Source organism: Cricetulus griseus, chromosome 3 (assembly GCF_003668045.3).
Source record: "Cricetulus griseus strain 17A/GY chromosome 3, alternate assembly CriGri-PICRH-1.0, whole genome shotgun sequence".
NCBI lineage: Eukaryota > Metazoa > Chordata > Mammalia > Rodentia > Cricetidae > Cricetulus > Cricetulus griseus.
In genome coordinates, this window is record NC_048596.1 from 119140384 (window position 1) to 119166050 (window position 25667).

The 25667-nt window shown below is 43.6% G+C and overlaps 1 protein-coding gene across 7 annotated transcripts in view; it reads left to right on the forward strand.

Annotated features, from left to right (window-relative positions):
* Ntrk3 (neurotrophic receptor tyrosine kinase 3) overlaps positions 1-25667 on the forward strand; it is a 368787-nt gene that overhangs the window by 103945 nt on the left and 239175 nt on the right. For 5 of the 7 annotated variants that reach the window (XM_035441374.1, XM_035441375.1, XM_027408171.2 and 2 more), the window contains exons 5-11: positions 7993-8150; positions 9293-9435; positions 9841-9982; positions 10435-10731; positions 17308-17331; positions 18684-18748; positions 19662-19764. In XM_035441374.1, the coding sequence (XP_035297265.1) occupies positions 7993-8150; positions 9293-9435; positions 9841-9982; positions 10435-10731; positions 17308-17331; positions 18684-18748; positions 19662-19764 (932 nt within the window). The remainder of the gene's footprint in view (positions 1-7992; positions 8151-9292; positions 9436-9840; positions 9983-10434; positions 10732-17307; positions 17332-18683; positions 18749-19661; positions 19765-25667) is intronic. The other 2 variants (XM_035441376.1, XM_035441378.1) reach the window with 1 other exon arrangement.

A 25667-nucleotide genomic window follows, 5' to 3' on the forward strand; every position in this document is an offset into this window, starting at 1 on the left:
TAAGTCGTTATGATTGCACAAGATGCCCTTTGCCAGGTGACCGGTGTTCACACCCCCACACTCTTCCTCTATTTCTCTTTCGCATTTTTCTCTTCTCTGTCTCATTTCTCAGCTACATAGGCATCTTACGTGGCTCTGAGTGGAGCTCTTCCAAGACTTCCTGACTGACCCTACCCTTTCCTTCTCCAGGCCCTTGACCTCTCCCTTCCCTGCCCTGACTTTCATTCCTGCCATGTTCCATCTTCCCCTCTCGACTCACACTTTCTCCTCTGCCTTCAACCCAATGTTTCTTCTACCGCTTGTTTCCCACCCTCTGGAGACCATCAGCCCATCTTTCGTACAACTTTTCTTTCCTCTTCATCCTTCCTTTCCTGTGACTTCTACTCTTCCCTTTCCTTCTGCCCCAGCAGCATATCAAAACATGCCTTGCTATGTTTGTGTTGTCTGCAGGACACTTGCTTGCTGTCTCTCTCCCCAGCTTTTATCACTGTAGTCCAGGGCCTTAAATGGTAGGCCAGGGAGACCCGGGACAGGGTCCCCAGGATGCTCTCAGGTGAAGGTAGAAATTAGGGTGATGTTTACTTTCTTAACAGCCCTGAGACATTGTCTGTCCTCTCTCTCCACTTTTATCCTCTTCTGAGGTGACAGCGGAGCCTTCCAAAAGGTGCATGGTATGAAAGCACCACTGCCTTGATGACCAATAGAATCTGTGATAATGTAGTGTGGTGCTGTCCATATTCCTCAGCTTCAATTTCTTTTTATACGTTTATTTTAAATATTTAAAAATATATAATCCTATCACTTCTCCCCTTTCCTTCTCCCAACCTCTCCCATGATCCTTCCTTACTCCCTCTTACATTGGTGGCCTCTTAATCTTTTATTATTGTTACATATACCTGTATATGTACAAACATACAGATATAACCTGCTGAGTCCATTTTTGTTACATGTATACGATTTCAGGTTTGAGCTCTCTATACTAGATAAACAACTGGGGATGAGGCTCAGCCCTAGGAGAGGCCAATTCTCCCTTTTTCTCAACAGTCATGAATTTCCTGCTGTTCTTTGTCTTGGAATCAGACCTTGTGGGATTCCTCCCTTTTGCTTTAGCACATACATACATACATACATACATAATTCAGGTCTTGTTTAGGCAGCTATTTATAGGGGACACAACCTCACAGCAGACCTCCTGGTTCTCTGGTTGTTACAATTGCTCTGCCCCTTCTTCAGTGGACCTTAGGTGTACCAGTCATGTTGTATATATGCCTGTTGGGTTGGGCTCTTGTTGATTCATTGGTTTCTACATTGTGTCTAGTTGTGGTTTTTTGTGATGGTCTCCATTTGCTGTAAAGAGCTTTTTTTGATGAGGAGTGAGAGCTATTATAATCTGTGGTTATAAGGCTATGCTTTAGAATGTAGTTAGAAATTACGCTGGTCTAGGAAAGTAAGAGTAGTAGGTTCCCTTCTAAGACCTATGACCTTACTAGTCACAGGAAGTTAACTAGGTTTCTTGTACTAGGCCGTATTTCCCGTGTTTGGTGAGCCTTCAGTCCAATTCGACGGCTGCTGGTTACCACCAAGAAGGTGCCACTATTGCACCTTCAGGGATATCTTGTCATGCTGGTCATTGTTGTGATTGATAGACATCACAGCTATATAGGACTATTGATTGATTTCCTCCTCTGGTAACTTGCATAGAACTTTTTGGTATTATTCAAGTTAGATTACAGGAAGCAGGCTTTTAGCCTAAGCCACCGGTTCTCAACTGTCCTAATGCTGTGACCCTTTCATACAGTTCCTCATGTTGTGGTGACACCTACCCTAAAATTATTTCATTGTACTTCATAACTGTAATTCTTTACTGTTAAGAATTGCAATACAAATATCTTGTTGAAAGATAGCTGACATGTGACCTCCCCTCCCCCCAAAGGAAGGCATGACCCACAGGTTGAGAACCACTGGACTAGATCTAACTCCAATAATCCAAGTCTTGGATCTGTGTCTTCCACAGTAGGAGCTTACTTTCAACCTCTGAGAGGAGGAAACCAAGGGCAACAGCAAGAGTCTATATTATTTTGGTAGTCTCTAATGGGGTTTCTCATGCCTGCTACTGGGGTTTTTTGTCAGTCTGTAGCTCTTGTGGGGAGCACTGTCAGCACAGGTGACATAACTTCTCTTCATAGGTATGTATTGTTTTAGGTAGATGCAAAATGATACCCTTCCTTGCTTGGGTGTTATTTGTCCCTCCCCTTCCTTCTCATGTTGTACTGACTATGCCACTGCTTTGCAATTACAGCTTCTTCTCCATTTCTCCTACCCCCTTTCATCTCCCTTCTGTCCTGTTATTCCCCCTGAAACTCTTCCCTTCCCTGCTACATGTCCTGTTGTACTTCCTTGATTTCTTTAGTTACTCTGTGTTGTATACTCACACTGAAGATTTGGAGCTAGAAACCACAGATGAGAAAGAACATGTGGCTTTTGTCTCTCTGGGTCTAGGTCACTTCATTCAATATAACATTTTATGGATTCATGTGTTTGCTTGCAAATTTCATTGTTTTCTTTACAGTTGAGTAGTATTCCAATTGTGTTTATATATCACATTTTTATTATCCGCCCATCTGTTGAAAGACATTTAGGCTATTTCCATTTCTTAGCTATTGTCAATAGAGCAGCTTTGAACATGGCTGAGCAAGAATCTGTGGAGTAGGATGTCAAGTCTTTTGGGCATATGCCAAGGATAGTTTAGCTGGGTCATATGGTAAGTTAAGTTTTAGCATTCTGGTGATTATTAATACTGATTTCAGAGTGGTATTACCAGCTTCTATTCCCACTAATAGTGAATGAAGGTTCCCCTTTCCCCCACCCTTGCTAGCATTTGCTGTCAATTGTTTTGTTGATTTTAGCCATTCTAACTTTCTCACCACAGTGAGACAAAAAAAAATTCACATAGTCATATCAATAGACGAAGAAAACGCCTCTGACAAAATTTAACACACTTTCATGACAAAAGTTTTAGAGAGAGTAGAACTGAAGAGAACGTGCCTTTAGAATGTAGTTAGTATGTATAAACAATAAAGGGTATATATGACAAACACACAGTTAGCATTATCTTAAATGAAGAAAAACATGAAACAATCCCATCTAAATCAAGAATAAGAAGGCTGCCCACTATCCTCCCTCCCTCCCAGTATAATAGTCAAAACACTAGCTGGAATAATAAGACAAGAGAAAGAAATTAAAGGGACACAAACAGGAAAAGAAAAATTTCCCTATTTGCAGATGATATATTATATATAAGAGGTCCCCAAAATTCCATCAGAAAACTTTTAGAAGCAAAAATAATTTCAGCACAGTGACAACATACAAAATCAACTTATAAAAATCAGTAGCCTTTCACCTTACCAACAACAAACAGGATGAGAAAGTGATCATAACACATTCAAATTTACAATGTTCTCAGACAACAAAATGTCTTGAACTTAACCTTACCAAGGACTTTAGTGAAAGAACTCTTCAACAAAAACTTCTAATTTCCAAAGAGATGAGAAGGACACTAGAAAATGGTAAAACACCCTGTGATCATGGCTCAGTAAAATTATTATTGTGAAAATGTCTATTCTACCAAAAGCAATGTACAGTTCTGTGTAATACCAAGTCAAATACCCATAGCAGTCTTCACAAGAAGAGAAAAAATTCTAAAATTTACATGGACTCAGAAAAGATCCTGGATAGCCAAAGCAAATCTGAGCAAAGAGAACAATACTGAAGGGATTGCTATTGCAAATTACAAGGTATATTATAGTGTTATAGTAATAAAAACAACATGGTACTAGAATTAAAGCAGACATGTAGACTAATGGAACAAAATAGATGAGTCAAATTTGAATACTCAAAACTATATGATATTTAACAAAGAGCCCAAAAACATACATTGGAGAAAACACAGAATTTTCAGCAAATGATACTGGGAAAATATCCAGTCCTCATGCAGAGGAATGAATTTATTCCCGTATCTACCACCCTGCAGAAATATCATCTCCAAGAGCAACAGAGACCTGAGATTTGGAACCTGAAATTTTAAAGCTGCTAGAAAAATATTAGGCAGTACTCTACAGGATCTAGGTGTAGAACACTTTTTTGACCACCTAAGTAGGAATCCATTAATTTGTCTGGGAATTAATGCCAACAATTAATAGGATCTCATAAAACAACAACAAAAACCTTCTGTGTAGACAAGGAAAGAATCAATCAAGTGAAGGAGAAACTCATAGATTGGGAGATAACCTTTGCCAGCTATGTATCAGGCAGAGGATTAGTATCTACTGTAAACAAAGAACACAATTTAAAAACAGAGTCAAGAAGATAAATGACCCAATTAAAAATGGACTATGGATATGAACAGAAAGTTTTCAATAGAAGAAAAATAATGGCTAAGAAATATCTCAAAAGTTGTTTTTCATCCTTAGTAATCTGGGAAATGAAAATTAAAACAACTTTGAGATTTTATCTAACTGTCAAAATGGCTATTTCAATTTCTAATATAGTAAATAATGTTCTAATATTTTCATTTAAAACTATCATTAATTTTAAATATAAATGAAAAGTTCATGATAATAGTTAAATTTTTCAGTTTCATTGTAATGACATTAAATAGAAAATAAAAACTACCTTGACCAAAAAAAAAATAATGAGAGATAAAGCCCAAATGCACAAACATTATTTGGGATGCCCAGGAAAAGTTTAAGTGTGAACTGGAGTCTGGAGAACAAAAGTTCAACATAGGTCTAGGTCCTACTAGCCAGCCCAGCTGATGCCCGTATTGTATTCTTGAGTTAGAGAAGATGTCCTCTCAGGAGTGGTGTAGCTCCATTCTAGGGCACTTGGTTTGAATTCTGGCATTGCATTGGGTTCTTTGAGAAATGCACACACCACACAACTGTACATGGTGGCCCCATGCTTATAAAACATCAACTGGTAACTGGTGGTCCAGTGCTTTCCTCACCTCTCTGTGCACAAACTCCAAACTCCCCAATGTGTTGGCAAAATCTTCTACCACTGAATTCCATGCCCACTTCCTGTGCTCCTGGACATGACCTCTGTACCTTGCTGCCCTTTGCTTTCCATGACCACTTTCCTCTACCACTTAGTCTTCTTGGAGAGAGCCCCAGGAGTCGAGGGAGTACTGTGGGTGCCTCCTCTGCCCCCAGGCTTTATAGCATTTGCCCAGGGAAGAGGCAGTGGGAAGTATAAAGACAGTTTTGTGTGATGGAGCATGGAACATGTATCCTAACTCCTTGTCTTAGTTATTTTTCTCATTGTTGTGATCCAATAACAGACAAAAGCAACTTAAGGAGGAGTTTATGTGAGTTTGTTGTAGCTTGAGGGTACATTCCATCATGGTGGAGAGTTATGATGATAGGAGCACAGGACAGCTGGCCACACTGCGTCCACAGTTAGGAAACTGAGACAAGTAGTGATGCTAAACTTGTGTTCTTTTAACTCAGTTCTCTCAGGTTCTCTCAATCCACCCATATTCAGGGCAGGGATCCCCTGTTCATCTCTGCCCTTATATGCCCAGAGGTATGTCTCCATATTGTTTATAAATCTGGTCATCAAGCTGACAGAAAAGATTGACTATGAAACCCTTTAGACATTATTAATAGACTTTCTTGTTTTTGTGGGGACAATATTGGCTACTTCTCAAGATTTCTGTGAGAAGCAGGTACCCAGTAAATGTTGGGTCCCTTGCCTTGCCTTTTCCCCAAAAGATCCCGAAGAATGACAAATAATGGATGCTCACAGACCAAGAGAATGATAAGCCATGTGGCTGTTTGTAATGCTACCTGTGCTGTCCTAGTCATCAGGAACAGAGTTCCTCTCTCTGTGCCCCTCCTTTCCTGCAAGCTGACAAATGCTGATGCATGCCTAACTATTTTAGAATTTGCCAGTTGTCAAAAATAGCCAGTGCTTAAAAAATATTCAATGACCCAAGTGCCTTTCCTCCCAAGTGCCAATGGATCAATCCCTTCAATAGACCAGAGAGAGAATCATGTTCCCCTAATGGCCTGGGCATTCAGATTCACCCTGTGCTCTTTGAGGGTTTGGGGGATTGATTAGCACTGTTCGTCACTCTCCTAATTACCCAGTGGAGGAGGGATTCGACTTGTTCTAAGGCACAAGGAGAATCTGCAGAGAACAAGGGCTTTGGACTTGACTCTTCCTCATCAGCCATTCTTCTTCACTGGGGTGAATGCTCCCAGAGGACAAGGACTGCCTTATTCATCTCTCTATTAACAGCATTCAACCACAGCCAGAGACTGAACAGGTGCTCATTAAGGAACCATTGAATTCATGAAGGAATAAAACTGGTCCCAAGATGGCCTTGGAATATGTCTTGGAAATAGCTAACTATCTATTCCCCCAGGGAAAATATATCTGGGGATCAGTTTTAGGTTCTGTGATTGCAGCAATGCACAAAACAGGTTACGTCTCTGGCCTCTGTGGAGCTTAACTTTGTATCTGGGAAGACAAAGACACAAACTAATATGAATATTTAAGGTGTTATGGCATTGTAATAAATCCTAGACAGGTAAATGCATCTGGTGAGGGGCTGGATAGTGTAAGGACAGGGTTGTAGCAGCTTTGATATAGATGGTGGTCAGAGAATGTCCTACAGTTTTTTAATGAAGTGAGGGAACCCTTCTTGCAGATATGTTGGAAGAGAGCTTGGCAGGCAGGTAGAAGCCCTGAATCAGGTCCAAACTAGTCACACCAGTGAGCATACACATATGAAGATCAGTGTGGCTGGATGTGGGCAGGAGGTGTGGCTGGATAGGGACGGGGTTGGGCAGAAGATAGTGCGGCTGGATAAGGGCATGGGTAAGTTGGAGTTGACATCCATGGATGATGGAGAAGCATAGGTTGAGTATGGTTTGCTGATGATGAGGAGCAGATGACATCAGGAAGGTGATGGAGAAACCAGGTTTCATAGGGGTTTTAATTCCAACGAAATGGGAAAGCCACTGGGAGGTTTTAAGAAGATGAAGATGAGCATCTCAACTTGACACATGTGAAAGGGCCTCTTTGCCCGGTGATTTAAGTGAGGGTAAAATTTGTGTTTTCAGTGAAATTATCACTTTTGAAACCAAGTGCATGGACTTAATGCTATTTATTTATTATTTGTTATTTCTATTACTTCTTTTGTGACCTCACTTAACCTCCTCTTCACTATTATTTTGATTTTATTTGCATGCATCTGTGTGTGGGAGGGAACACGAATATGTGTATGTATGTGGGCATAAGCGTATGTGAGGATGAGTGCACCTGCATGTGAGTCCCGAGGCTGCTGTTGCCTGTTTTCCTTGGTGGAATCTGCAGCTCACCGATGCCGGCTATTCTGACTAGTGAGTTTGTTCTAGGAATCCGGTGTCTCTACCTCCTGAGCGCTGGGATTACAGGTTGGCCACCATGCCCACTTGTCATTTATAGCATTTTTATAGGTGCTAGGGATCCAAACTCCCATCCTCATGTTTGAATGTCAAGCACTTTGTCAGCTAAGCTATCTCCCCAGCCCCTTTCCTTTATTATTTTTAAATTTTTTATTGGAGTATATTCATTGCACATAGTGATGGGTCCCATTAAGATAATTTATTTCAAGTGTAACGTGTGTTTGACAATATTCACTCCTAGATGCCCTTCTCTTTCTCCTTGTTCTTCCAGCTAGTTTCTTACTCTCCTCCCTCCCTCCTTCCCTCCCTTTCTTCCTCCAGCTTTCCTTCTACTTTCATGTCTGTCTGTCTCTTTCTCCTCTCATGGTTTTGTGCATCTATATGAAGTCTAAGATCCACGAATGAGAGGAAATATAGTGATTGTCTGTCTGAGTCTGGCTTATTTCATGGAGGAGCAGTAGGGGCCCATTGGCCTCGGTCCTGGGAGGGAGCTGGGTCATCCACCGTTCAGGGATTCCTTCCCCTCTCTTCTTGCCCACAGGAGACTGGAGCAGAACTTCTTCAACTGCAGCTGTGACATCCGCTGGATGCAGCTGTGGCAGGAGCAGGGGGAGGCCCGGCTGGACAGCCAGAGTCTTTACTGCATCAGTGCTGATGGCTCCCAACTCCCCCTCTTCCGCATGAACATCAGTCAGTGTGGTGAGTGAGCAGCAGTACTGCCTCATCTGGCCAGCATCCCACACACCCCAGAGAAGGGACTGGGCCTCAGGCTTCCCTGCCAGGGTCTCCTTTCCAGCCACCACCAGCCTTGATATCTTCAGTGGGTATGGATGGGACTGATCTTTCCCTTCTTGGTCATTCCTGTTTTGAGCCAGCTGTGGGAAGGCTAGTCTTAGGGAGGAATGCAGAAAGGAGTTATGTGCCATTCTCAGCAGATCAGATTCTCTTTCTGTCTGAGTCACCTGCCAATCAAACATGAAGGAGCATGTCTTAATGTGTAGCCTCTGGTATTCCCGCATCAGGAGCTTCCCAGTTGTTTTCTAGAGGCCCAGCTCCCATTCCCAACCAGACACCAGAGGATGGAATCCCTAGTTCCCACGGGATCCTGACACACAAGGGTTTATGAGACTCAGTGGCCCAAGCAGGTTGAAGCTCTAGGCTCAGTTGCTACAACGACATTCCATGAATAGGTGCATCACTCCCAGCCCCTGCTCCCTGCCCCCTGCCCCCTGCCCCCTGCCCCTCTAGAAGTATCCCATTGTATGTGCTTCACTCTGAGGCCTACAGAGGAAAGGCTGTGAACCAGTGGGGGTTTATTGTCATTTCTTTTCACATTGATTTGATAAAAACAACTTATGATTCACAGTTTGAGGGTGCAGCCCACCATGGCAAGGAAGTCAGGCTGCATGGGGGAATTTGAGGAAGTTGGCCACTTTGTATCCATAGGGAAGCACACACACACACACAGAGAGAGAGAGAGAGAGAGAGAGAGAGAGAGAGAGAGAGAGAGAAGAGAGAGAGAGAGAGAGAGAGGGAGAGGTGGTGGGAAGGCTGGTGCTGAGCTCACTTTTTCTATTTTATTCAGTTCAGGACCCAGCCCACAACATGGTGTCTTCCCACCTCAGTTAACCTAACCTAGATATTCCCTCAGGCATGCTCAGAGGTGTCTCTAGGTGATTCTAGAGCTTGCCAAATTGATATTATCCGTCATGAGGTTACTATCACATGAGCTGAAGCAAGTTGCGCTACAGTTGTCACGGGGCAAGGCAAGAAGGGCCTGGAGGCAGAACTCCTCTGCACACTGTCTTCTGGCTTTTTACCTCCCTCTCCTCTCTTCCCAGATCTCCCTGAGATCAGTGTGAGCCACGTCAACCTGACCGTCCGAGAAGGAGACAATGCTGTAATCACTTGCAATGGCTCTGGCTCCCCCTTGCCTGATGTGGACTGGATAGTTACTGGGCTGCAGTCCATCAACACCCACCAGGTAGGTATCCTACAACCAAGAGCAGCAAGAGTTAAGAACCGAGTATCCCTGAGTTATAAAGATGGAATAAAGGGGGAAATTGTGATCCTGCCCCTCTGGGAAGATTCTATCTAGATGTCATGATATCTTGTCATTTCCATCTTTGCTACTCAACTTTCTGTACTTAGGTTTCTTCTTTTGCAAAAATAAAAACTAAAAAATAAAAAAGACCCAAGTTTCCCATTTACCACCCAGTATTAACATGAGGATCAATTGAATTGCAAAGGATCTGGAACATGGTCTGTGTGTCTTCACTAGCTAGACTTCATTCACCTTTTACTTGATTTCTGGAGGTATTAGGGGTTAGAAAAGGAAGCCATCTTTGTGGAAATGGTTTGGTTATTATCTTCTGGTTGGGGTTTTCAGACCAATCTGAACTGGACCAATGTTCATGCCATCAACTTGACCCTGGTGAATGTGACAAGCGAGGACAATGGTTTCACCCTGACGTGCATTGCAGAGAACGTGGTGGGCATGAGCAATGCCAGTGTTGCTCTCACTGTCTACTGTAAGTGCATGCCATCATGGACGACAGAGAGGTACCAGGAGGAGGCTGGGGATGGGGCAGGTCCATTGGTAGGGCTGATCTAGAACCCCGATCCTGGTCTTCCAACAAGGGTAGAAAGGCTGTCATAAGGCAAAACTAAAAAAATAAGTTCTGGGACAATAAACCCAGGGAAGAATTTCCTTGTCCCTCAGTGGACAGTATACCTCTGCAATTCAGTTCTACCTTTGGCATCCCTGTAAAGACTCAAGAGGGGAGCTCCAGCTAAGATAGATGCAGGGAGCTTAGATAAAGACACATGTCTCTTCTCCTCTCTTGGCTGGTGGTGGGAACTCGGCTTCACCTAGCCTTTTCAGAGCTGGATGAGAAGTGGGATCCCCATCCTGCTTCCTAGAAGGCTTCTTCGGTACATAGGAGACTCTGTGCCCTCGAGATCAGCTTGCTTTTCCCCACAGACCCTCCACGTGTGGTGAGCCTGGTGGAGCCCGAGGTACGCCTGGAGCATTGCATTGAGTTTGTGGTGCGTGGCAACCCGACACCCACACTGCACTGGCTGTACAATGGGCAGCCACTGAGGGAGTCCAAGATCATTCACATGGACTACTACCAGGAGGGTGAGGTCTCTGAGGGCTGCCTGCTCTTCAACAAGCCCACCCACTACAACAATGGCAACTACACCCTCATTGCTAAGAATGCCCTGGGCACAGCCAACCAGACCATCAATGGCCACTTCCTTAAGGAGCCCTTTCCAGGTAAGGCAGGCACACATTTCTTCTGGGAGCTGGGGAAGGGGGTGTAGTTTGAAAGAATAGGCAGCACTGATGACCACAGTTACCTAAATAACTGAACTCACACTGGGATGGGGCAGCCACCATGTACATCTTGGTCTAGCTAGGATAACCTCCATTTTCCATGGCTACCACAACTATCTCCAGGATTCCCCCACCCCCACCAAAACCTGCTGTGCATATAAAGATGTCCTGTATTATAGTAGATAAACCAGGGACTTTAGAGATGGATGATACGGTAACAAATTTTGACCCGGTGTTTTACTACCCTGAGCATGCTATGTTGGGCTTGACAGTATGCTTTTCTGAAGCCTCAATGTCCTCAGCTGTGAAATAGGCAGATGCACGAGCCCATTGCTCCACTAAGAGTTTTGAATGAGTTAAGATGTAAGGCTTGATATGTGATAATAGCTCAGTGATTCTACATCACAGTGAACTTCAGAGTTGGTCCAAGTCAACCTCACATTTAACAGATTGCTGTCTCAGGTTTCAGCCAGCTAGTCAGAAGCAAGGCTTGCCCTGGAACTGGCCTCCAGGGCTGCTCTTGTTCCGTGGTAACTTAGAGCAGAAGTAGCTGATGCTACCAGATACTGATGGTACAAATGTCACACCGACTAGAGCTGATAGTTGCAGGAATGGAGGAACTCTGAGCTTGGGGAGGTGATTCTGCCTCTTTCAATCTGTCCAAACACCTTCCTGAAGTTGGAGAAGAAGAAAAGTCCAAAAGGGTATAAAGAAAGAGTCTGGTTGCAACATTGCTTGGTGGGTTATTCAGCTGATACCCATGTGGCTATGTTTCTTTGGTGACTTTTGTGATTTGTACTGGGAACAGACTGAGTGACTACCTGGTCCTCCATCCTCAGAAGTGAGAGGTCCTAAAGGGACAAAGGGAAGTGTAAGGACTGATACCACACACTTCCAAAATGGGGACACACCAAAAGCTAACACCATGCTATGTCTGTTGGGAAGAATGTGAGTTTATAGTTACAAATAACCACAAGGTGGTGGCTCTTGGAAGCTTATTTATCTCAGTGTAAGGGAAGGAGAGCTGGGGCCCCACAAGTGACACTGGTATCATGAGGCTGTATGTGGCCCTAAATGCTGAGGTCCAGGGAATGATGGAGTTATTTCTCAGAAAAGGTTGATAACAGGCTGATTGTAGAGACCCTAGCAGTCTCTAGGTCCTGACCTTCCCAACACCACCCAGGTGTGTTCACAAAGCCTCAAGACATTTCCCATCAGGGACCACAGAGGGCTCTCTTTTGGCTGGAAGAAGAGTTCTGGCCTGCAGTGTGGCATCAGTGGCTTTTCACTATGGAGATAATTTGCTCTCATGGCCCACAAAGTTGTTGCCATAGAGAGCTAGTATGGCCCCTATAACCCATCTGCATCCCTACTCCATGATGGGTAGAGTGAAGCAGCATTTCTGTTTCCAAAGGGAAGCTCTTGGGACACAGAGAGAGCTCTAGAATATTAAATAGGGTGGTGAGCCACTTTGAGCGCCTACCTCCAGAGAATGTTCTGAATGCTACAGGGCAGCAGGGGCAATGGGTGATATGATGGGTGCAGTCTTCCTTTTACCCTCTCTTCTCACAGGAGAAAATAGTGCCTCAGTATCCTCCAGCCATGTAGACAGGTCTATTCACCATAGTTGGTTGCTGATATACCCCAGGCTTGGTTTTCAAAGTTCCTAGACAAGCAGAGTCAGTATTACCTGGGAATGAACTAAAATTCAAATTCTCAAGCTCCCTTAGTTCTCTTGAATCAGAGACTTAGGGGTGAGTCCTGTAGAGATGGATTTTCAATTCCCCAGGTGACTTTGGCAATCCTGCCTTTGGCATTCAGCTACTATTAGCCCTTGTTGGCAAGTCAGCCCCAGGAGGAGGGAAGGAGTGAGCCTGGAACCCCAGAGAAGTTGGAAAAGAAAGCGGCATACCTGAGACCCTTCCTCAGACTTACCCATAATTCAGGATGAACCTCTCTGTGGAGAAGTTTGCTTGTTTCATGAACCTTGGTACTAAAGGAATTGATGGATGATGAAAGGGCAGTGGCAGAAAAGATGGGCCAGCCATGTCAAGTGACAAGATATCTAAGTGTTCAGAAGAGTAAATTATTTGGAGGAGCAGGCAGGGATAACCTACAACCCTCTCAGCTCAAGCTTGTGCTGGCTGGGTGCTGGCAGCAAAGGCAGTCTGTGGATCCCACTCTTTGTTGGCCTGACAGTGTTTAGGCCACCATGTGTTTGTGGTATGGTTAGGAGCCAGATCTCTGAGGCTGGGCAGATTTAGGTACAAGTCCCATCCATCTGTGATTCTTTCAGATAGGTTGCCCAGGATGCTAGATTGGGACTTAGCATGTGGACAGCTCTCTGGGCTCTGTGAAATGTGGAAACTGCTCGATGCTTCTGTCCTTTGCCTGGGAATAGCCACAGTAGCTCCTGCCTAGGTTGCACTGAAGAGCAAATGAAGTTCATTCAGCTGTGCACTGGAGCAAAGAAAACACTTAATTGCTGTTGGCTCTTGTTATGGTTTCTGGGGTGCAGAGATGAGGAGAATTCAGGAGTTCCAGGACAGTAGCCATTCTCAGTTCAGGTAGAAATTTATCAGGTAGCCCCAGGGTATGTTAGGGTAGTGACTATGGACCACCAAACCAGAGTTCAAGTATTGGTACAATTACTTGTAAGTTGTGATCTTAGACAAACTACTTAACTTGCTTCTTCCTCAAAAGTTAAGATGGAGGTATCTGGAAGATGGCTTGGTGGCTAAGAGCTCTCGCTGCTCTCTCAACACCAGTTCCCAGCACTCAGGTCACTTGAGTAAAAGCCACCCAGGTGGGACCTGATGGCCTTTCATGGTCTCTATGACCACCTACACACACATAAACAATAATAAAAACAAATCTCGTTTAAGAAAGAGTTTCGATGAGGGGCTGGAGAAATTACTCTAAAGGCAAAAGCCCCTGCTCTACAAGCGTGAGGACATATGTTTGAATCCCTGGAACCCATTAAAAAAAAACAGGCATGATGTATACAACTGTACCCCCCAGCACTGGGGAGACAGGGACAAGACAGGCTGATCCTGCTGAGTAGTCTGCCTAGCTGAAATGGCAAGCTTCCTGTTCAGTGAGTCATCTAGCTTCCACATGCACACACAGCTGTGCACACAGACATGTCATATGTACATACACATGCATTCACTCCCTTACAAACACACACACACACCACGGCTGTGCACACAGATCTTATATTCATGCACATGCATGTTCTCTCTCTTTCCCTACACACACACACACACACACACACACACACACACACACACACACACACACACACAGGAAGGGTGCTTCTTGGAGAGTTATTGTCTGGGGCTGTAGGAACCCATTGCCCAGTCCTGCCCTTGTCCCAGCCTGTGGTGTAGTGGTCAGAAGAAGGACAATTCCTGGTATCTTTTTTTTTCTTGTATGAATGTGTAAATTCCTGCTAAGGTTAGAGAGCAGCCAACATATCTCCCTGTTTTGAAATGCACAAGCTTCTGCATGTATGCTTGCTGCCTGGCTCCAGCAAAGGACTTGGTGATTTATACTCAAATTCATAGGCTGACTTTGAGATTACAGGGTTCAAACACTTGGCCAAAATATTTGACTGCTGGAAAAAAATTCTCTGATAAATGGGAGCCTGCTGAGAAATATAAAGTAAATGGATACTGTTGATTAATCTGGCTCCTCTCTCTTTTCATGCTCCGAAGCCTATGCGAAAGCCCCATTTCCTCCATTATCCCCCAAGCAAGATATTCCCCATGATTATACAGAACAGGAAACAAAATATCCAGCCAGACAACAGTTACTGAAAGTGAGCCTTTCCTGATGGATTCCAGAGAAGCAACCCTGTTCCTTGCAAACAGTGATAGACAAATGCCTGCTAGTTCATATTGCTACAGTTCCTAAAAGGGCTTGACCCAGGGTCTGGGTAAGTGGAGGACCACAATAAATGAATGAGCAAAGCAGCTGATGAGCCAGCCAGTGAATGATTTGTTCTTTTATTTCAGGGCCTGGTAGACTTGTGACAGGGGTGCTGTCACTTCCAGAGGGATTAGCAACTTCATTATCACCTGAGAATTTGGGCAAATTCTCAGGGCTAGGGAGGTGACTCAGTGATGGAGGACTGGTTCAGAATGTCTTGGTGTGGAGCTGGAGGTGTGGCTCAGTGGAAGAGGGTTTTCTTAGACAGCAACAGGGCCTGGTGGCATGGTTTGGTGGTAGAGGGCTTGCCTAGCATGTGTGAGGCCCTGGATTCCATCTTCAGCAACACATATAATCCATCAAGATGCAGGCAGACCTTATGAATCAGAAACTCTGGGTTAAGGACTACTAGTACTGATGTGATTTCACTTCACTTTGAAATAACTTGGGCTCTAAAAAAAGGCAAGAGTTACAAAATACTACAAAGTACCTTCTTCCCTTCACTTGGCCTCCACAGATTTCACTGTCTTATTCAGCCACAATCTGGGGCTCAGAAACAGGACATGGACATTGGTTTAGCAGTATTACCTAACTTATAGACTGTTAACATGTGCTCAGCGGCCCTATCAGTGCCCTGTGTTTTGTAGGATCACACCCAGGATTAGACATCAAATTTAGTTGCCTTGCCATAACCTCAGTTCCTTTGGTTCTGTGATAGGTTCTCAGTGATCCTCTGAAGAAAAGTCTCTAGTTGTTACAGACTTCATCTTATTTATTTCTCATGATTAAATTCCACTTTTGCATTTTTCATTTCCTTTTCTTTTTTCCCTGCCTCCCCCACCCTCTCTCTTGTAAGAATATCATGGAAGTATTTCTCCACCCTTTTTGGTACATCCTGTTGAAGAATGAATGATGTTGATGTGGCTTATCAATGGTGAGGTCAACTTTATCACTTAGTCAAGATGCTGTTTGCTACAGTTCTCCACTGCATTGTGACTTATTTCATCCTTAGTTCATCAGAATAAGGATTTGAAAAGACACAAATAGCTTGTTTCTCATCATGCAGTTTTAATATTCATTAATGATTCTTGCCTGAGCATTTATCACTATAATATTTACCAAATGATGGTGGTTTCTGTTTCCAACCTTCCATTTATTAGTTGGAATTCTTCTGTGAAGAAGAGATTTTCTCACTCATTTGTTCAGTTATACACTGGTGTATATAAAGGACATGTTGGTGTTTTTGCCATTCCTGTATTTGTTGTATAGGTTTGTTATAGCAAAGTGGTATAGACTGGGTTTCTTAAATAGCAAAAGTCCATTTTATCACAGTTCTGGAGGTTGGGAATCTGAGACCAACTGTTGTCAGGCTTGCATTCTTCCAAGGCCTCTCTCCTTGGCTTGTAGGTATGTCTCTTCTGCATCTTTACTTAGCCTCCCCTCTGAGCACATCTATGTTCTAATCTCTTCTTATCTGGATCCCAAATGGCCTCATTTTCATTTATGCACCTTATCTCCAAATACAGTGACATTCTCAAGTATTGGGGTTACAACTTAGTCATATAGATTGTGAGGCAACATGGTGCAGTCTATAGCACACCACGACTCTTATTATTTTGTTGCTCAGATTATCAAACATTTCACCCGTGCATCACTGCCTGCTTTCTCTTTCCAGGACCATGTATCTTCAAGCACTTTCTTGTTTTCTGGTGCCACAAGCTATCCCAAGCACATCTTTCATTTTCCCGTCCCAGATATGAAACAGTCAATTCCTGTAAGAAATTCTCATTCCTTTCATTGGAAGATGGTGCCAGTCACCTCCTGATGGTTCGTTCCCTTTTGTGCTCAAGTATGAGCAGTGCTGGTAGAGTGCTTAAGAGCCCAGTCTTAGATTAGAATCAACTCCAATCTCTTTCTAGACGAATGGTATTCAATTAGTTAATCTCTACACCTTGGCTATTCATTCTCTAGGATTTTATAAGGCTTGAATGGCAATAACACCTGAAACACTGAGCAGAGCCCCTAGCCCAGTTAAGGATTAGCTTTCATTATTGGGGGAGCCATTTCTATAAGTCAAAGTTCAGATAACACATGTCCACATGGATGATAAGATTCTGGTGGCGTGAGGCGGGGGGCTCCAAACTTCTTAGTAACTATTAGCATTGCCTACATGTATTGAGGGAATGGAGTTCATTTTAGTGTTTACGCCGGAGCTGCTCTGAAGTACCAACCCCTGTGTTTTAGTACCGGAAGAGGGACAGGTATGGACTGGTATGTGGCCAGGGCCTCAGTTCTCTGCCTCACAATGAAACTGGCTTGGTTGTTAGCTTGCAGGTGGGCTTCCTTCTTTGAGACCAGGAGCTGCACCTGTACAGCCTCCATTTGGAGGAATATTCCCTGAAGAGGTTTGCAGTGGTTGGAGAGGGTGACTTGGGAAGGATTTCTGTGCATTCCTCGCTGTGGGAATGGAGAATGTGGGAAGTGGAGAGGTCACAGCTAGTAGGTTGCTGTCCTATACAACAACTGATCTTTTTGTTATTATTATGTTTGTTAATTACTTCTCTGTTCTTTTTTTTCCCCCAGAAAGCACAGATTTCTTTGACTTTGGTAAGTTTGCTTGACTTTGGGTTTGAAACTCTTTTGTCCATATAGCATGGGGACTGTTAAATTCAGACTGCCCTCTTGCCTAGTTCATGTTCCCAGCCCCTTGGCAGTTGAGGGTGTTGGTGTATTATGAAAAGGAAGAAGTCCTAGGCCCACTTTTCCTGGGTAGTTGCCCTGAACCATAGTTTCTCTAGAGGACTACCAACTCCCTCCTTCTGTGCTGGGATTAAATACAGGGTTAGACAGTATTCTGTAGCTGAGCTATATCCCCACTTTGCACCACTCAGGGCATTTTCTAAGGTATGACAATATTACCAATCTCTCTAGCTGGATGAAAAGGGACTGCAGAAGGTGAACAATAGACCCCATTGATCATCTCAGAAAAAACATAGAGCCTGTAAACTTGCCTGTGTTTCTCACCTGCCTTAGGAGATCAAGAATTTGGCTAGAACCTATCTTGGGTAGAATTGTGGTTTCTCAGGGGCTAACATGTCTTTGGGTGGCATCACTGAAGCCCAGTTTATAGTAGTGTTGAGAGTAGCTCTGGACAATCTTTGATGGAGTTGGGGTTTTACTTTCTTTTTGATTACTCGCCCACAATAGGAGCAGCAGCAACCATTGCCATTTGGGTCCTGAAATTGGGCAGAAATGGTAGAACAACCCTATTTAGGAATACCCTGGCCATTTGGCACCAGTGTAAATGTCAACTGTGACTCCTTCACTTGTTCTTGGTCATGAAAACCATCTTATAATCCCACAGGTGTCTCTTAAGAGAATTCAGAGCTGGGATCATTTCATGCAAGGAAGAGATGGTAGATAGAGGATGACCCTCGGTGGTGTTTTCTGGTCCATTGAATGTTGTTCAATTCCAACTGCCTATAGTGTTCTGAAATCAGTCTTAGGAGATTGGCTAGAAGGCTGTTCTAGCCCGGTTTTTACTGAGGAGTTAGAGTGAAATGGGGAAGGAATGAGACAGGAAGGGAGAATGGAAGAGATGCCCTAAACAAGGGATAACAATGTTAGTGATGACTGCTGCCACTGGTAAACTCTAATCCCCATGCTAGCCAGGATTCCAAGCCATTTTCATTGTTTCTGTCATGTACTTGAGGGTGTGTGTTGCCCAGACTGGTGTGTTCTCTGGGCTGTGGTTAGGAGGTCTGTATTCTTTTGAGATTTTGTGGTAGCACTGAAGCATGAGGCAGGTAGCTATACTGGGACTCACTCAGTCTCTGAGGGTGTCTGCTCAGCTAGGAGGATGGCTTTAGGGACCTGCTTCCCAAGGACAGAGCGGGTGCTTAGCAGGGGCTCCTGGCTGGTAAGCTAACTGCCATCCTTTCCTTTGTATTTCTTTTCAGAGTCTGACACGAGCCCTACACCCCCTATCACTGTGACCCACAAACCAGAGGAAGACACTTTTGGGGTGAGTTTCTTCCTGATTAAGAGGAAAATACTGAAGTGTAGAGTCCTTTTCATGCTTCATTCAAGGTGTTAACTTTCCTACATAGTCTCTTACTTGGAGCCTCAGTACCAATGGTAGAAAAAAAAAACACACACACACACACACACAGTGAGAAATAATTTCCTTTGAACTGTCCTTGTTTGATGGGAGTGCCTCATTGTTTGAAGAGGCCTTTGAGGACCAGCTCCAAGCCCCAGGGCTAGGAAGAGAATAGTTTGAAATTCCCAGTCTGTTGTGAGCCAGGCCCAGCAGGCTTGCAAGGCCTACTGACTGGGCAAACCTTCTACAAAACCCCAAATTACTCAGAGAATCTCTGTGGATAAGTTTTCCCATGCCTGTCTCGGAGTCTGAGGTTTTCCTGGGGAGAAGAAGAAAGGATTCTGTTGCGTCCAGAACTCCTAGATCTCTCTGAGTAGAAATACTATGCAAAGATTTCAGTGGAAAGACACCAAATTTGCTTGCTAATTAAAACCCTAGACAGAAGTTTCTCTCAGCTTGCTATTTGCAATCCTAGAATGGCCTCCAGATAAGAGGGGCTAAGAGTATTGGATCAGGGAACCTCCCATAACCAAGCTTATTAATTTATATTTTTTAAATAAAAATCTTAAAGTTCTCTTAGGGGTTCATAAACCACTTCTAAAGACTTTCCTCCAGGGTTGCCCAATATTTTGACATTGTGCCATGGCATTATATGCATACGTGTCCTCTGGTGCATGGGGCATGTAGCTTTCAGGTTGCATAACCTCAGTAGCAAAGGTTTTAGGGGACCTTATTCTGCTGAAACTGGCTGGTTCTCATTGGGCACATATATTACTTTTGAATCTCTGAGGCTTCCTGTCACTTCTCCTGACCATCTCTGTTTGACTCCTAATAGGTATCCATAGCAGTTGGACTTGCTGCCTTTGCCTGCGTCCTTCTGGTGGTTCTCTTTATCATGATCAACAAGTATGGTCGCCGGTCCAAATTTGGAATGAAGGGTAAGATGGCACTTTTTAGTTCCAAGAGTTCCATAGTGGAAGCATAGCTCCTTTTCAACAAAAGATGCTGTTTACACTTCCATGTATTCTCTGAAGTCGTCGCTGGTCATTGGATCTCAGTAGTCCTGGTGGAGACCCCTCTCTGTACCCTGTTCTGGGTAATTATGAACTGAAGACTGTGTTGGCATCTATGGGAACCAAACAGGGATGCTGAAAACTACTGGTTGCTCAAATGGACTTGTGTGATAAGAACAGTTTGAGCAGTAAGTTGGGTATGAGGCAAATGGCAATTTCTTTTCACTAGTGGTAGTCTATGGGACACCATATTTGCATGATTTCTTTTTTCATCTGTACCTATCTTTGGAATCACGTTGTGGCTTAGCACAGTGAGATGGAGGGTGGTGAACTCTAGTATTGAAAAGCTGCCTGTACTGTTGTAGCTCAGCACGTAGCTCTGTACAGAGTCCTAGAATGGATGCCAAGAGCAACACGGTTTCTAAATCTGCTGGCCAGCTTCCAAAGCAGAGTACAGGACCCCAGTATGGCAGAAGTGGAGGCTGGAGTGTGGTGTTCTGCCAAAGCTCCTGTGAGACATCTGGCACAAAAGGGGTTAACAAGGTAAATTAGCATCCACCTGCATGGTCTCAGATATGGATGTGGCCAGATGATTTGAAAGAAACTGGGTACTATGGATTCCAGAATTGAAACCTGATTTTCAAGATGTCCTCCCAGCCGGAGCTGTCATGCATGGCTGATGTTGGCAGAAGTGGGTAGGGAGGGAGAATTAAAGGTTACCTAAGCAACATTCATGCTGATGTTTGCTGGTGACATTATGAAATCCAGAAAGAGGAACTCCTAAGGCTTTAATATTAGAAGCTAGTTTCTGTGGCAGGAATCCTGACCTTGGGACTCAGATTAAAGCAGAAAACATGAGTGACATTCACAGGGACAGCATTCCATAGATTCATATACAAAAAGAAAAGTTTGAGTGGCTGTACATGGTGAAGGGCTGAGTGATTGCACATGAAAGGAGCAAGATTTAATTATATTTTCAAGATTCTGGGCCTCCCTTAAAAATTAGTAGCACTAGCATATAGAGCTACTGAGAGATGACTAATGGGTTGAAATGTGGGGCCAGATAGACTGGTCTTCCTGGAGTCTTCTGCTTCTGAACTCTTTGCTTTTGACGAATTTGATGAAGTCATAGATGAAGGCAAGCCAAGTTTTCTTTTCCTTCTTGGCCTTCCTTTCTTCATCCTTCCCTCTTTCCCATTTCCTACCCCTTTCCTCCCTCCTCTCCTCTTGTTTCTTCTACCTTTCCCTTCTCCTTGTCCTCCTTCCTGTCTCGTGGCTGTCAGGATTGAACCTAGGGGCCTCACAGATGGTAGGTAATTGTTCTACCTTTGAATTATATATCCAGTGTTTGTGAGTAATTTGAAATATTTTGACCAAGAGAAATACATATGCTGGTAATTTCCAAAGAGGAAATAGGTTTTTAATGGCTCAAACAAGTCCAGACTACTCTTAGGCACTTTGATTGAAGACACTTTTTTCTGCCAGCACTTACCATTTGTCAAGCAGAGCTCCCCAGGTTTAGATGGGATGACTGCTGAGTGACTCAAAGCCTTCCGTCTTGGGTAATCCTTGGGCCCTTGGCTGTGAGCACTGATGCTGTATATATTTTTTCTGCAACCTTTTCCTTCTTCTCCACGAGAAAACATCAGGATGTGGACCAAAAGGAAGAATGGGGCATTATTGTTCTTCCCCCAAGGAGGCATACCAGCAGCTGAGACCCTGGAACAGGCTTGGCAGTCATGTGAGAGCAGCTTTTTCCTATTAATTGTCATCCTGTTTCTGGAACAGTGTGTCCCATGTCGGATGGATTAGGCAGCATTCAGGGCGGTGCCTCCCCTCAGCTGTCCTTGGCATCTCCCATCCCCTGATCTCCTTTTCCAGACTGATCTGCCTTATTTAGTCGTGGTGTGTCAAGGAGGATGTGTCCCCACAGGTAGAAGTAAAACATGTCCTTTTCTAAAGTCAGGCAACCTGAAATTAGGGGCAAATGGAGAGAGTTGGTGTGTTCAAGACTGACTATGTAGAATTAATTTTGCATCTCTCAGATCTTGATCATATTCCATTTAATTTAGGTTTTACCTCATTTTAGGATCAATAAACAGATACCATATGCCACAAATAGTTTTAATCTTTGCTTGTCGATGAATGCCATTTTCCATTTTAATTGTACAACCAGATCACTAACGAAAAAAATTTTTTTTGATTTGTGTTCTGAAGTTCATCATGGTTGGAGGGTCTGATAGAGTTTAAAGAAACAGGGTGGAAACAAATGACTGGGGCCACTTACCTGTCAACTCACTGTGATGGAGAGATTAATCTCCTCTCCTCTTTTAAACCTTCGGTCCATGGGATGATGTCACTCATATTCTTTTCTTTCTTTCTTTCTTTCTTTCTTTCTTTCTTTCTTTCTTTCTTTCTTTCTTTCTTTCTTTCTTTCCTTCTTTCTCTTTCTTTCTTTCTTTCTTTCTTTCTTTCTTTCTTTCTTTCTTTCTTTTTTTCTTTCTTTCTTTCTTGTTTTTTCGAGACAGGTTTCTCTGTGGCTTTGGAGGCTGTCCTGGAACTAGCTCTTGTAGACCAGGCTGGTCTCGAATTCACAGAGATCTGCTTGCCTCTGCCTCCCGAGTGTTGGGACTAAAGGCGTGTGCCACCACCACCTGGCTGATGTCACTCGTAATCTAAGTGGGTTATTCTTCCTCAGTTCTCTCTGAAACATATTTACTGACACATCAAAGGTGGCCTCAATCTTCTAGGTGATTCTGAAGCCAGTCAAGTTGATATTAGAGGTTATCATACTGTGCATTCAAATCTAGGGGGAAAGTGACAGCATGCATTCCTGAAGGCTCCCAATTGTGCCTTAGGTGAACCCCATGTCTTTATATATACTCTCCTTTCAGGCTTGAAATTTCAAATCTGGGTGAGAATCCATATTTACTCTTTGGCTTCCACATGGGTCCTTACTTTCTCAGAGCCTCTATTTCCTTAAGTGTAAGTTAGAAATACTACTACCTTGTTTTGGGGTTGTTGAATGCTGTAATATGTAGGTAATTGACTGTGTTAGTTAGCTTCCCACTGCTGTGACAAAATACTTTAGGAAATCAATGTATTGGAGGAAAAGTTACTTTTGGACCATGGTTTTGAGGGATTTTAGTTCACTGATACGCAGTCCATCGTTGTGATGGAGCATGGAGGGGGTGCTCACCTCATAGTGGCATGGGAGCCAAGAGACAGACAGGAGGAGACTGAGACCCCTATGTCTATTTCAAGTCATATTATTAATGACCTAACTTCCTCCTTTTAGGCTCAACCCAATCAAGGTTCTGCCACTTCCCTTTAGTGCCACAGGCTGCTGTCCAAGCCTATAGCACACTGTCTTTAAAGACATTGGGATCCACATCTTAGGACTGGCATATAAAGGGTTTCCATGTCTTTCATTTCCCTCCTATTTATTTTCTTGATGTATTAGTCTTCCTAGACCCCTTTTAATGTCCTTTTGTAGAAATATAGCCCCCAAGACTCCATCATGAACCTCTTTGTTTCAGACAGTATGCAGTAGTAAAAATGTCCTTATTACACACTGCCCACAGTGCATTTTCATTTTTTCCCTCACATATCATCTGTCTGTCCTCCTAGGCCGGGAGCAACTTATGGCAGAACCCATCCATCACTCAGCCCAGCACGCCAGAAACTTCATGCTGCATTTGACGGATGCTTGAACTTAGAAATGAACAGCATCCGTTTTATGCATTTCATTTGCTTTTTTAAAATTTTGTTTGAAGGTCTTGCTGTGTAGCCCAGGCTGGACTCTAGCTTGTCGTGTAGCCCAGGTAGTCTTTGAATTCATAATCTTCTTGCCTTAGCCTCCAGAGTTCTGTGATCTAACAGGCCCTGTTTATTTTAGTTTTAATAGCATAAAGAACCGGCTTACTAATCTGTAAAGGGCTAGTCTGGGCTAATTTAGAAGTCTGAGGACTTTTGGAGTGGGAGAAGATTAGAAGCTGCTCACACACAACTCCTGCCATCTACACCCTGAGGGCACTGGGCAATAATAACACATGGATATGGAGAAGCAATTGAAATGATCTTCATTACTTTCTGGGAAATGTAATGTACAGAAAAATACAGAGACAGATGAATACAACATTCACATTTCTATTATTTAAACTATCTGGGATTTTATTTTATATTTTCATTGAAAGTTTTATTCTTAGGGCAAAGTATGCCATGGTAGATATGATGAAAACCCTGTTAACCTCCACCTCTGACCCTGTCCTCATAGGTAGCCATTGGCCTGGGCCTAGCATGCACCTGCCAGTTCTCTTGTCTTACTCTTCCTCTGTATCTTTTCTTTTTCTCATCACTGCTATTTTTAAATACCAACCCTTCTGCTAAGGGCCATTTACCCAAAAAATCCATATCCCATATGTGGCTAGATTGGGAGCCACCTCCACTAAATGATAACACTGTGTTAGAGGCTGGTAACCAGTTCATTTTTGTATTTATGGGTATATGTGTGCATATGCATGTACATATCTCTATAAACACCCACATGTAGACTTATGACTTATACATGCCATGTATTTGAGTACATTCACAAAAATGCATTACTCTGTGTGTGTTTTATTTTAAATGCATGTTTTTCCTCTAACTCACCTGCCTTTTCCCTACTGACTCACCAATTGTCTCAGAACTGCCCATGGGCTCGGATGGACACCCACTTTATGGAAGATGAGCATCTTAGCCAGATCTTATAGACATGAATGGGAAGTGTAATGTCTCAGGCCCCTCTTTAACGACTTCCAACACATCCATCAAAGTCTTGGCCTGGGAATGTGAGCTCATCTTCTTTTGGAATCATAAAGGTTTTTAAATGATGCTGAGCATACGGCAGGGGTTTCTCTCTGCTACTGATGAAGCACAGTGCCTCAGCCTGGCAGGGCTGATCCGTGAAGTGTCTGTATGGCCTGGGATGGAACCAATCAGACAGACCTCCTACTGGAGCATGGCTCTACAGGAACCCTCTCCCCACTGTTCTAGGCCTTCACTCTTTGATTGCCAAATCCTGGGGTGGCCAGGCTGGGTGAGGCATGAGTACTGTGGGGCTCAGGGCAGGAGCTGTTTATTGGAAGCACAGAAATATACAAAATTATTTCAGAGTTTTAACAGCAATTATGTTGTGCTAGGTGCTTGCTGGCCTAGGAGAGAGAGAGAGAGAGAGAGAGAAGAGAGAGAGAGAGAGAGAGAGAGAGAGAGAGAGAGAGTGTTCAGGATGAATGACAAGCTCATCCTCACAAAATAATTTAAAATTAGATATTAGGAGATTGGGACTATGATCTGGCTGGGTTCCCACATTAGAAGGAACTGTGGCTCAGAAAAGGGCCTGACTTGTTCTGGTTGTTTGGTTAGGGCAAGCTGGGTAGAGAATCCCCTACCTACAGCTTCCCTCCTTTGTGTCAGTGCCCTATTGTGAGTATTCCCAGTACACCTGGAATCTTCATGTCACATCCTTGTTAGAACAATAGCCAGATAAAGTGCTAATGTGTCTGAACAATAATGAAACACGCCCTCTAATTTTCATGTAGGGTGAAGCCATTTCGAAAAGAGGAACTAACTTTGTGACCTTTGGCTTCTTCATGACCACTTGAAGTTCAGAGACGATTAGGAGTGTCAACTCCATACTTCTTGGCTTCCCGATATTCCTTTAGAGAAAGCTGTTGTATGGTTTCATATAACTGAAAACAGATTTTGGGCTTATTAGGATAATGCTCCCATTGTGCAGATGAGGAAACTGAGACCTGAGGCATGCATTAGGAAGCTAGAGCCCAGAGCTG